The sequence below is a fragment of the Leucopleurus acutus genome, assembly GCF_964270905.1.
Source record: "Leucopleurus acutus genome assembly, chromosome: 3".
NCBI lineage: Eukaryota > Metazoa > Chordata > Mammalia > Artiodactyla > Delphinidae > Leucopleurus > Leucopleurus acutus.
The window spans coordinates 124,264,361-124,278,266 of record NC_139145.1 but is presented as its reverse complement, the minus strand read 5'-3'; the positions used below and the strand labels follow the sequence as shown (position 1 = coordinate 124,278,266).

Below are 13,906 nucleotides of genomic sequence, written 5' to 3'. Positions count from 1 at the left end.
AAAATTCAGGCAAATAGCACTCCTTACACATAATTTCTCATGAGACTTAAAACCATATTAAACAATGAGAATGGTATGCATTTGTTCCTTAGTTTTTTAAAAATATGCCAGATAGTCTGCCCTCAAATGTTTCTTTAGATCCAATAAGAAAAGGTCAAGATGTGACAGTGATATACCATTTCCTTTTACAAAAGGTTTGTGTTACATGCCAAATAGTTTTGTCCTTTGATCACTGTTAAGTAGTAAGTAGTGGTAAGTAAAACTTCAATAAATAAATAGGAAGTGCCTTTGGTCAAAAGTGTTCTAATTCCTTAATCATTAGGAAATATTCTTCAAATATAAAAATCAGAATAAATGAACACCTGAGTCCTTGGTTTTATATACTGATTCATTTACTATTTTCACATCGTTTTTCTAATGTAGCTAAACAGTTTTTGTCTTCAGTTTATGTAGTATATCTTTTCTTACCTTACTAAATATACCATCAAGAAAGTATATATTGAGTAAAAATGTTAATATCTAACAATGAAGAGATTAGTAGAAATTGGAGCAATAAAACAATATGAGTCCACGTCTTATGAGTCCAATTCATTTATTCATTTACCCTCATAAATTACTTCAGAATCACTGCTTCTACTTTCCAGACAGACTCTTAAGAACTTATAAGAGGAACACATTCAACAGACGTGTTTAGGGAATTCACATTCTTATGCTTTATATCTAAGCTTACATTTTTCCTTCTACTGATCAGCAGGATTATTTCCTTTACCTATTTTTGTACCATAAACTGTGATGGAAGAACATGCCAAACTGTGCTAACTTTAAATTAATATTGTATCCTCCTTTTAAAAAGAACTAAATTATGGACAGAAAATGACTCTTCACTATGACATTTACCTTTTCTCCCTAATTTTAGGTGTTCAGACTTACCTACCTATCAATTCATTCGTAAAAGCTTAATCCTAAATTTTTGGTAATACTGCCACCAAGTGGTGGTAGTGATGCCTCATTCTTCCCAAAATAAAATTATTTTGCTTTGAGTGAAAATCATATTTGATTAATGAATTTTTCCATTCCATGTCACAAATTTAATATAATCAGTAGACCTAAAAACCTACACTGCCAGATGTCTTTTTTTAAAGCATGTTTTAAATTATTAGCAAGATACCATCTGATACTTATTAGTCCTTTTCATTCATTATTCTTTTAGGGAAAAGTACAGCTATCTTCTTCCTTATTACCACTTTGCAAATTGAGAAGTATCTCAGTGTCACATAAGTGTTTTAGGGGCTTCCCTGGTGACGCAGTGGTTGAGAGTCCGCCTGTCGATGCAGGGGACACGGGTTCATGCCCCGGTCCGGGAAGATCCCACATGCCGCGGAGCGGCTGGGCCCGTGAACCATGGCCGCTGAGCCTGTGCGTCCGGAGCCTGTGCTCCGCAACGGGAGAAGCCACAACAGTGAGAGGCCCTCGTACCGCAAAAAAAAAAAAAAAAAAAAAAAAGTGTTTTAGCAACATTAGCTCATAGGATATAGCTTCAGTTTTCCAAGCCCTCTTACAAAAAGTTATTTGAAATGCTATGTTCTTGTGTGAAACAAGGTTAAATTTAAAAAGCAATAATTTCACTTTGTTCAATGCAAAATTTTAGCTCTCCTTTAAAAACACTAGTTATAATACTTACTTAAATTTGACAAATTGCAAATACGGAATGACAGAATGGTATTTCTAAATTTTTAATAAAGTATATCTCAAATTTGTCATACAAGTCAATCCCTATCCCATTTTGTTTTCTCTTAACCATAGCACAAATATAACTTTAATTGGTTACTAGCAATACTACTATATAGATGGTTCAAGAAACAGAATTTTTAGAATAATAGGACTTCTTTAAAATGATTTTAACATTTTATTGCTGTCTATACTGATCATATGTGTAATGCAAATAACGGCTTCTAGTAATTATAAAGCATTCCAGAATTACAGACCAAGACTATACACTTGAAAAACCTGCTTTACATAAACCATACAATAATATTTAGGCTTGATACAGAAATTCAGTGCCAGGAGGCAAATCCAAATAGACTGTATTTAAAACCTCTCTGAAGTTTGACATTTCCCAGAGGGAACTAGCAAGCACAATCTTAACTAATAATTAGTGAAAGAATACAACCACAAATAGTAATAAGAGCCTGAGAAAAGTATTTCTTAAAAAAATAGTAACAAACAGTACTATCATGTATGTTATAATCAAGTCTAAACACAATTTTTAAATTGTGTTTTAGAAATATGCTAGGAATGTGAATTTAAAAGTTAAGCAAAATTGGTAAAATAAACTTAATTTACAAGGAAAATGCAAGTTTACATGTTAGTGTTAGACTTCTTTTTTCCAATTACCTAGTAGAGAAAACAGTTCAAGGGCTCACAGGCAAATGTAACACCTTTTTTATTTTTCACAGTTATTGCAATCAGTCAAATGTTAATTTAATTCAGAAGTATTAACTTATATGCACAAACTACACTTGTAACAGCATGACCTTTTACTTGAAAAACAAAGGATGTAATATTACTTATTTACACACTGCCCATAATACTGACAGACTTTTTTTTTAATGCTTTGTTTTCTAAAAGTTTTGTTGTTTTTAAACAAAAGTACATTTGAAGAGACTGAACCAAAACAGTGCCACCCAGGAGTCACATCTTACCATCAGACATCAATGTCCTCATAGCGTTTCAAATAATAAGATTTAGGATTTAACCTCATCCTAAAGTATAAAGAGCATTTAAAAAGAAAAACAAAAACCATAAAATTCAATCTAGGTATGTTTAAATATAAATCGTACTGCCATAATAAGGGAGTTTCCTTAAAAAATGAAAAACAGTAAAGAGCACAAACTTTTTAAACTTCTACTCAACACTACATAATAAATGTGATGTAAACTTTTTGAAATTTCTTTTCCTTAGACATGTTGTTTCTCAAACAACTTCTCAAGGCCTTGTCATGAAAAGCCTTGATCACATTTATTGTTAACATAAATACACTTATTTTGGGAAAACATTTTAAAGTAATTGTAATAAGCATTTTCCACTGCATAAATAACTTCTCTGTGGTAGAGGTAGTTTTCTACTTATATCTCTACCTTTTATGTAAAACCAACCCTCGTTTCTGTGTGTAACTTACTACATTTTACCTATAGTCATTCTCACTGAAGATGCAATATTATTTTTAAAAGACACAATGCTAAGTACTTTAAATATACTGAAAAACAGAAGGACGAATTTAGAGCTCTGACCTGGGAAATAATACTTTCAGGTTCAGCCTTATAATCTTCATAAGTGAAGATCAACTAGAATATAACTGACTTTCACAATTTTATTATTAATTGTTCTTCAGTGTAGCACTAATCGAACATCAGGCCTAGTTAGATTACATTTCATTCTGACTCACTGGGTTTTATACAAAAGGCTTTAGGATAGCTTTAATAAAACACTATAAAATATTAATTTTCTATAGCTTATAGTTCTTAGCATTAAACGTGTTCTGTTATACTGAACGTTAAAGTAATCCTATTACTCAAAGATAGTTTGAATTGTATTTCATTAAGTCACTGCCAGTTTTGCTACTAAATACTGCCAAAATCCAGTGAAAAGCCAAGTTGAAGAAGCCATGCTTCACTTGCTTCATACAGAGGTTCCATTAGGCATTCAGTTGGCTATCCTTTTTCCTTTGAAAGAATAAACTTTCACCTACTCTTTGTGACTACTACTTTCCCAATATATGGGTCACATATAATCTGAAAAACTATTGTACGTTGAAAAAAAATGTATACCCAGTAAGTCCCTATTTAATCCAATTTAATCTGCTCCATCAGATATTTAAATTTTACTACAGTTTTTTAAAAGTGATATTGTACTGAATTCCCAAACTAAAATTCCTTTTATGTATACATCGTAAATTAACTACCTTTGAGATGTATAATTTCTTACATCATATTACGTGCAAAATAACTCTTAACCACAAAACTTTAAACAACTGCTGCATTTAAAATCAGGCAACATCCAATACTCCAGCAGCCACGAGTTGCCGTGAGAGCCAGTCCAACCCTTCATACAGTCCCATACCACTTCGAGCATCACAGCCCTGAATATACCAGCTTCGGCCACAGCACAATTTATGGAGACTAAGAAGTTCAGTGATTTCTTCTACTGACAGAGCTCCAGCAACGTCCTGAAAGATATATACACATCAGAATTTTAATCAGTCCATCAAAATTATCATATTTGTAATTATTGTTATTTATTTACAGTTCTGTTGGTACCATTCCAACAGAAGCCTATACTAAAGTTAAAACCTAAATTCAACTTTCAGTAATTATTTTGAGATTAATGAGAAAAAATTTGAGTTTTGGTTATAATATAGATAGTCTGTAAGAAGTCTTGCAATGAAATCAATAAAGGCTGTGCCCCCTGAGTGGAAAAACTGCCGAGGTCATTATAAGGCATCAATTAAAAAAAAATTAATACATGTACATTGTAAGAAATGGCTTTTACATAGGGTTTATACAGTAAAGAGTTTATTAAACTCTCCACGGAATTCCCTGGTGGTCCAGTGGTTAGGACTCAGCACTCTCGCTCCCAGGGGCCTGGGTTCAATCCCTTAGTCAGGACACTAAGATCCTGGTGCAGGACACTAAGACGTTACGCAGCCAAAAAATAAAAATAAAAACCTCTCCAAATACCTCTGAATACCCCTTCTTCTCAGAAGCAACTATCAGCAAAAAAAAAAAAAAAAAAAAAAGCTCTCCACATACCCCTTCTTCCCAGAAGCAATCATCAGTAACAATTTCTTTCATATTTTTCAGAAAACTTCCACGCACACTCACGCAAATAAACAGGAACATACTCTCTTTTTTTGTTTTTTACTTAACACATATCTTGAAAATAAAGATATCTTTCCATTATCAGGACAAGCAGATTTTCCATATTATTTTTAACATCTGTATTGCATTCCACTGTAGGTGCAACATAATTTTCTTAACCAGTCCTATACCGAATATTTAGATTGAAGATGTGTGCTTATGTGCTATTACATATGCATACACATTCATATAAACATGTATTTTTACATACATACATTTACAAAATTATCTCTAAGATAACCTTAGGATATCTCTTTGCAGAATACATTACTAGAGATAGAATTACAGGGTAGAAGGGTATATGCACCTAAAACCTTGACAAAGTACTGCCATATTGCCCTCCAAGAAAATGTCTCCTTTTAATAACCACACCAGCAGTGTATGCAGGTCTGAGGATTATCAAACATTTTCATCTTTAACAATATGATAAGTGGAAAATGGTATTTCACTCTGTCTTATTTGCATATCTTTAATCATAAATAAAGTGAAGTATATCAGCTCTTAATGGTTTGCTTTTTTTTTTATTAAGGGGAGATTCCCTGTCCATCCTACTCTTCCTTCTTATGACATCTAAGCCCCCCTATTGCACTAAAGAAAAGCATTCTCATCCTCCCAGAAGCTTAGTCCCAAAATCTAAGAATCTTCAGCTACTCCCCATCCTTCATCCTCTCCATTCGGTCACCAAATTCTAACTATTCTATGTCCATAAAGTTTCTTCAGTCTGCTTCTACCCTTCCATTCCTTTAATTCAGGATCTTGTTAACTGTCACTTGAATTACTGCAGCAATGTACTGCATCTGCCTGTCTCTATTCCCTTGCCCCTGATTAATTCTACATCCTACCCCCAAAATTACAATCCTAAAACACTAATATGATCTTATCACCAACTTTTTTTTTAATTAATTTATTTTTTTTTTCGGTATGCGGGCCTCTCACCATTGTGGCCTCTCCCATTGCGGAGCACAGGCTCCGGACGCGCAGGCTCAGCGGCCATGGCTCACGGGCCCAGCCGCTCCGCGGCATGTGGGATCTTCCCGGGCCGGGGCACGAACCCGTGTCCCCTGCATCGGCAGGCGGACTCTCAACCACTGCGCCACCAGGGAAGCCCTTATCACCAACTTTTAATGGTTCTCCTTTACTCATAGAATATAACCTAAATTTCTCAGCCCGGCCCTGTCAGGCCTTTATCACACAACCTCCTCTGTTACTCTAGAATTTCTTCATCCTCTACCTACCCCTCACATACAGATATCCTTGGTGCTCCCTAAAAATACTTTTTCCTGCCTGCAGTGTTCTTTCCTTCACAAATTAACTCAAAGTCTTATCCATAATTTCAACTCTTATAGTTTCAATTCAAATCCTACCTTTTACAAATCTTACAAAATACCACCTCTAGAACTACTCTCCAATTTTCCTTAACACTGTTAATATTACTGAAGTCACTTAGCAATTTTCTTTGTATTAAAAATATACACAACATGCTTACCTAAATACATAGGAGTTTCTAGTGAGCATTAACTACTTTATTTCCTTCTGTATATTCCAAGGTACCAAGTACAGCACCTTCCATATAGATTGTACTCAAAATACAGAGCAGAAATTTTATATCTACTGAATTATTTCCCTTGAAATCTTAACAGCTACTTATAATGTGGAATGCTAAAATAAATATTCTGAAATAAAAATGTGTTACCTGTTTGTTAGCAAAAATCAGTAGCAAAGCATCTCGGAGTTCTTTTTCTGTTAACAACTTTGCAAGTTCACTGTGTGCTTCACTAACTCTGTCTCTATGACTGCTATCAACAACAAATACAACAGCTACCAAAAAAAGAGAAAAATATTCATTTAGTCACTTGTTAAATTTCAGTAAATGGACTAAATATTTTAATGTTCTCATTAATATATTATGGTTAGTTTACCATCATTATTTTCACAGAAAGGCTGCTTATTACAGGAACACCTAGCAATAATTAATGATATAATCTCAAACAGTTCGCCTAACTTTTCAGCTGTTGTTTCCCCATCTGTAACAGGATTTACAATGCTTGCCTACCAAACACAGGTTGTTGTGCATATGATTTAATATATTTCTCTTAATGAATGAAAATGTAGCTCTTATGATCTACCTACTGATGTTATTTCTTCGATTACTACTTGCTTTACCAAAAGATAGTGTTTTAAAAATAAATAAATCACCATCTTTATCTCTCCCAAGTATTCTCTCTAGGTGCCCGGCACAGCACTTTCCACAGATTGTACTCAAAATACACAGCAGAAACTTCATAAATATCTACTGAATTAATTCTCTTTTGCAATCTTTCCAGCTTCCTTATGGTAGCTAAACATCCCAGACTTTCAACCATTCCTCATGTTCAAAATTCCATTTTGTCCCCTAAATCACTGTCTCATACTAAACTTAATATCAAGAATCCCAAAGTAAAAATTATCTAGTCTTTCTTCTAGGTGGAAAATAGGATGACATATGCAACAGGTAGCATGAACATAATAAGCTTTATGTTGGGGTACAAGAGGCAAAGTGTAGAATGGGGCCCAAGTGTGAATAAATGCTAAGTGGAATATATGTGATATAACACAGTTTGGTCAAAAGCAAACCACTGTAGTTTCTTCTGCAGATAATAACTAATTGTGAATAGAAATGAAGGAGTGGAGCTATTGAGAGATTATAATGGGATAACTGTTGAGTTGAATTTAATTGAATAGAGCAAGAGAACTATATACCACAAATTCAACCCTATAACACAATATTGCCAGTGATCATGCTCATATGAACACTAATAATATACTTTAACTGTTAAGAGCAGCAAGAGGAAAGTACCCTTAATTACCTACATATATAAGATAAATTTGGTCTTTATGCTAAATTATGGTTTTTCATGAAATAAACCAGAGTACGTAACGCAGTCTATCCACCTTAATTTTCTTAATAATGTGGAGCTTGCTACCAATATTTAAAGGTATAGTCATGTTTTTAATCAATGCTAAAATATCAGTTTTATTAGCTAAATCAATGAATTGAAAACTGAACTGGCATCCTAAAAATTTGAAAAATTAAGATGTAATTTTTACACTCTTACCTTGGGTATTGAGGTAATAATGTTTCCACAATGGTCTTAATTTATGTTTTCCACCTACATCCCAAATGGTGAACTTTAGATTTTTATATTCTACAGTTTCCACATTAAAACCTGTTTTTAAAAAAACTTACTTTAATACTGAACTTACATTTACACACCAAACACAGGCAACCCTGTTTATAACTGTGACTTACAAATTATCTGCATACAGCACTATCTACTGCTCTGCAACCAACTCCACTCGTGACAAACATGCGTGGGGAAATGTATACCTTTAACCAGGGTTAGCCCTCTAATCCACCAGAGTCCTTAAGACCTTGACACCCAAGTACCAGATCTGCATCACTACCCTAATCCTCAGCAGGGTTATCAATCCTTTTTTCCTTCCAACTGTCCCACCAATATTCTGTTCCTTCTTGCTATCCTCCCCATCCACATTTCAATCCCACAGCCACTGAATCTTGCATTTTTTCTCTGAAATGCTGGTGTCTTAGAGCCAATCTCCAAACCAGATTGACATAAAATAAGTCCCAAAGAACTCAGCTGTAAGCTAGGGTTTGTCTGTAAAATGTCCATTAAGGTAAAAGCAATACTTATACTTACCAATTGTTGGAATAGGCTGCATGAACTCATCCTGTTTTAATTTAAACAAAATAGTAGTTTTTCCAGCACCATCTAATCCTAACGTAACAACTCGAATTTCCATTTTGGGTCCAATGTGAACTCTATTGTCCTATAATTTTTTAAAAAATTAATCTTTTTATTTTGATATGGAGTTAAAAGTATTAGTACTTACACTTTTATTTATAAAATACCTTTGTTAATTATTGTGTCTCCTACTCATTCCTTAATCCATTAAAATCAAAGTTATAGTCCCCTATTAAAATACCCTTATTCTGATCTTTAGAAAGAGGAAATCAATCCTCATTGCTTTGCTAAATCTTAGCTTAGTAAAACTTACTACTTACTTTGTTTTTATATAAGTTAAAAAAATACACATACCCACTTATTTTTCCCAGATTTTCTAACTCAACTGAATCTTCTTTAAATAAGATTTTTCATTCTGTGTTAACTATATTAATTAAAAATGAAAAGTGATACTCACTTCCCATAAATATCCACTGTTAACAATTTCACATATATCCCTCAAGATATCTTCCTGTGCAGACATTGGTTGACATACACAAAGCAGATATACTTAAAAAAAAAAAAATACACACTGCAACTACTTTTTGCACTCAATAGTACATTATGGAATCCTTTCATTTCAAAACATATAGACCTACCTTTTTCTTTTAATTGCTTTATTATATTCCATGTACCACTATTTAACCAATCACCAACTGAGAGATATTAGGTCATCTCTGATTTTTTAATATTACAAATAATGCTGCAATGAACATACTTGTATATATTGCTAGCTGCATGACCTCTCTGCCTGACTTCTCCCATCTGTAAAATGGGGATTAAAAATTGTACCAAACTTACATAGGATTTTTGCAAGGATTAGTTTTTTAAAAGACATGTAATCTGAACTAATGGAGTTAGAGGAGGAAAAAGAAAAAAGAATGAAGAAAAGTGAAAAGACCCTAAGAGACATATGGGAATGGGAGTCCCAGAAGGAGGATACAGAAATAAAGGGGCAAAGAGATCTTACTTGAAGATACAATGGCTGAAAACTTCCCAATCTGAGGAAAGAAATGGACATAAAAATTCTAGAAGCTCAGTTCCAACTCAGATAAGTCCAAAGAGACCCACACTGAGACACATTATAATCCAACTGTCAAAAGTCAAAAACAGGATAATCTTGAAAGCAGCAAGAGAAAAGTGACTCATCACATAAATTTGATTATTAACAAATTTCTCAGCAGAAACACTGCAGGCCAGAAAGAGTGGGATGATACATTCAAAGTGCTGAAAGAAAAAAACTGTCAACCAAGAATGCTATATATGGCAAAACTGTCCTTCGAAATGAAGGAAAAATCAAGACTTTCCCAGAAAAACAAAATCTGAGGGAGTCATTACCACTAGACCTGCTTTATAAGAAATGCTAAAGGAGTCCTTCAAGTTGAAATGAAAGGACGCTAGACAGCAACATGAAGCCATATGAAAATCTAAAATGATAACAATAACTACATGGAAAAAAAGTAACCTGTATTATAATTTGGGTGCATAAATTTAATTCTTCACAGAATTGAAATAACAAACACATGAAAAAAACTATAAGCCTGTGCTAATAGGTGTACAATAAAGATGTAATTTGTGACATCAATAACATAAAGTACAGGGGGATGGAGCTGTGAAAGAATAGGGTTTTCGTATGCAATTGAAGTTAAACTGCTGTCAGTTTAAAATAGAATGTTATAACTAAGATGTTTTATGTAATTGCAATGGTAACCACACACACAAAAAGAATCCACAGAATATACACCAAAGGAAAAGAGAAGGGCATCAAATGTGACACTATAAAAAAATCAATAAAACACAAAAGAAGGCAATGAAAGAGGAAAGGTGAAACAAAAAAAACTATCAAGTTATGCAGAAAACAATGAACAAAATGACAACAGTATTTACCTATCAATAATTACTTTAAACAGACTTAACTCTCCACTCAAAAGACACAACTTGACTAAATGCGTGAAAAACCAAGATCCAAAAATATGCTATCTACAAGAGTCTCATTTTATAGCTAAGAAAATACATAGTCTGAAAGTGAAAGGATGGAAAGAGATGCAAATCTTTGAGATGCAAATCATACCCAAAAGAGAGCAGGGGTGGCTATCCTAATATCAGACAAAATAGATTTTAAGTCAGAAACTGTTATAAGAGACAAAGAAGTTCATTAGATAATGATAAAAGGGCAAATACAGAAAGAATATATAACAATTATAAATACTTGGATTATAAATAAATGAATTAAAGCCCTAAACATAAGAACCAAAGCTATAAAACTCCTAGAAGAAAACACAGAAGAAAGGCTCCATAACATTGGATTTGGCAATGATTTCCTGGATACGACATCAAAAGCACAATCAACAAGAGCAAAAATAAACAAATGGGACTAGATCAACCTTAAAAATTTTTGTGAATAAAAGGACATAATCAGTAGAGTGAAGAAGCAAACTACAGAATGGGAGAAGATACTTGCAAATCATGTATCTGATAATAGATTCATATCCAGAATATAAAAAGAACTCCTGCAACTCAACAACAAAAAAATCAAATAACTCAATAGAAAAACAGGCAAAGGACTTGTACAAAATTCTCCAAAGAACTGGCCAAGAGGCATATGAAAATGATACTCAACATCACTATCATCAGAGAAATGCAAATCAAAACCACAATGAGATATCACCTTACACCAATTAGGATGGCTACTAGTGTAAGCCATCCTGTTTTACTATCAAAAAAAACCCCCCAGAACAAACAGAAAATAACAAGTGTTGGTGAAAATGTGGAGAAATTGGAACCCTCATGCACTTTTGGTGGGATTTACGTAATATGATGCAACCACTATGGAAAACAGTATAGCATTTCCTCAGAAAATTAAAAATAGAACTACCATATCATCCAGTAGTCCCACTTCTGGGAATTTATCCAAAAGAATTGAAAGCAAAGCCTCAAAGAGATATCTGTACACCCATGTTCATAGCAGCACTATTCACAATAGCCAAGAGGTGAAGTAACCCAAATATCCATCGATAGATGAATGGATACAAAATGTGGTATATACAAACAATGGAATATTATTTAGACAAAATAGAAGGAAATTGTGTCACATGCTACAACATGGGTGAACTTGTAAGGACATAATGCTAAGTGAAATAAGCCAGTCACAAAAAGACAAATACTATATGATTCCACTTGCATGATAAATTTAGAGTAGTCAAATACAAAGAAATAGAAAGTAGAGTGGTGGTTACCAGGAGCTAGTGAGAAGGGGGGAATAGGGGAGTCATTGTTTATAAGGTATAGTTTCAGTTTTTCAAGATGAAAAATTTCTGGAAATGTTTCACACAATGTGAACATACTTAACAATACTGAACTAAACACTTAAAAAATGGTTAAGATGATAAATTTTATATTATGTGTTTTTCACCATAATAAAAAAATATATACATCCTCACAATAAAGTACCTTGCAGCTGTAAAAGGGAACAGAAAATGTCACTATATACTGCTATGGACTGACCTCCAGGATGTAAACTTCAGTGAAAAGTACAAGCTGGAGAAGTAGGTACAGTATTCTACCTTTAAATATGGGGAGTGTGGGGCTTCCCTGGTGGCGCAGTGGTTGAGAGTCCGCCTGCTGATGCAGGGCACACGGGTTCGTGCCCCGGTCTGGGAGGATCCCACATGCCACGGAGCAGCTAGGCCCGTGAGTCACGGCCACTGAGCCTGCGCGTCTGGAGCCTGTGCTCCGCAATGGGAGAGGCCACAGCAGTGAGACGCCCGCGTACCGCAAAAAAAAAAAAAAAAAAAAAAAAATGGGGAGTGTGCATGCAAATATATTTCTCTATTTTTTTTAAATGACAAATAAAACTAAGAAAAATTCCTAATGATTTTCTATGGAGAAGGGAAGAAAAGGGTGGCAGGGTCAGGAATATAAGTTAGACTTCTCTGAATGAACCTTGCTTTGTAGATTTGATTCTGGACCATGTGAATGTTTCACATAATTATAAAACGAGATTAAAAAAGTTTTAAAAGCCACTCCCTAGGACTTCCCTGGTGGGGCAGTGGTTAGGAATCCTCCTGCCAATGCAGGGGACACGGGTTAGAGCCCTGGTCCGGGAAGATCCCACATGCCGTGGAGCAACTAAGCCTGGGCACCACAACTACTGAACCTGCGCTCTAGAGCCCGCGAGCCACAACTACTGAAGCCCACGCGCCTAGAGCCCGTGCTCCGAAACAAGAGAAGACACTGCAGTGAAAAGCCCGCGCACCACAACGAAGAGTAGCCCCCGCTCGCTGCAACTAGAAAAAGCCTGCACACAGTAACCAAGACCCAACGCAGCCAAAAATAAAAAAAATAAAAAAAGCCACTCTCTAAAAATAGATAGCAAAATGGAACACATGTACCTTTTTAAATTAGGGGGAATCCACTTGAAAAGAGACCAAAACATATTAACCAAATGCCAAATACACACCTTGCTGGATTTTGTCTCAAACCTAAAAAAATTTTTTTTAACAATCTGGGAAATCTAATAGATATTATTAGAGAGTATGATTTAGGACATGATCCATTTCTAATTTTGTTGTGTTTTGAAAAAGAGAACAGAACCCGTGTTTTAGAAACATGTGAAAATATTACATAGATGAAATGATATATTAGGATGAAATATGTTGGGATTTGTTTCAAAATAACCTGGGAGACTGTAGGTAGAAAGAGACTAGGGGAAAGGGTAGATGAAATAAAAAGTTTTTAATTGTTCAAGTAGGTGATAATACAGGGAGACTCATTATACCACCTTCTATTTTCCACTGATACAGTAATTTTTTTCCCCTAATTCTGTGGTTCATTAATTTCTTAGTTGTCTCTAGTTGATTATCATGGAATGTAAAACAATTATGATTTATTCAAAAACACACCTAGAAACAAAGTATAGAATATATTACCTTTGTAAAAGTGACAGGGATGCTGGCATCTAACTGAATGTGATCTGCAACCTCTGTAAACTGCTGCTGCTGCTTTTGCAATGTTTCCAGTAACCTTGTAATTTCTTGTTTTGCTAAGACAACTCTACAATCATCCTAGAAAAGAGAAGATGATATTTCTTATAAACTTTTTAAAGAAACAACGAAAACAGAGATATCACTAAAACTCAAGAAAAGCTCATTTAACATTACAGTATTGAAAGTTAACTTATGTATAAATTTGACTAAGTTAACAATAATC

The 13,906-nt window shown here is 34.2% G+C and overlaps 1 protein-coding gene across 1 annotated transcript in view; it reads right to left on the bottom strand.

Moving 5' to 3' along the window:
• Positions 1 to 1,765: 1,765 nt before the first annotated feature.
• TRIM23 (tripartite motif containing 23) overlaps positions 1,766 to 13,906 on the bottom strand; it is a 38,939-nt gene continuing 26,798 nt past the window's right edge. Inside the window, exons 7-11 of the mRNA XM_082837377.1 lie at positions 13,627 to 13,761; positions 8,615 to 8,744; positions 8,012 to 8,122; positions 6,610 to 6,734; positions 1,766 to 4,225 (exon numbers count right to left, since the gene is read on the bottom strand). Of these exons, the coding sequence (XP_082693503.1) occupies positions 4,046 to 4,225; positions 6,610 to 6,734; positions 8,012 to 8,122; positions 8,615 to 8,744; positions 13,627 to 13,761 (681 nt within the window). The 3' untranslated portion in view covers positions 1,766 to 4,045. The remainder of the gene's footprint in view (positions 4,226 to 6,609; positions 6,735 to 8,011; positions 8,123 to 8,614; positions 8,745 to 13,626; positions 13,762 to 13,906) is intronic.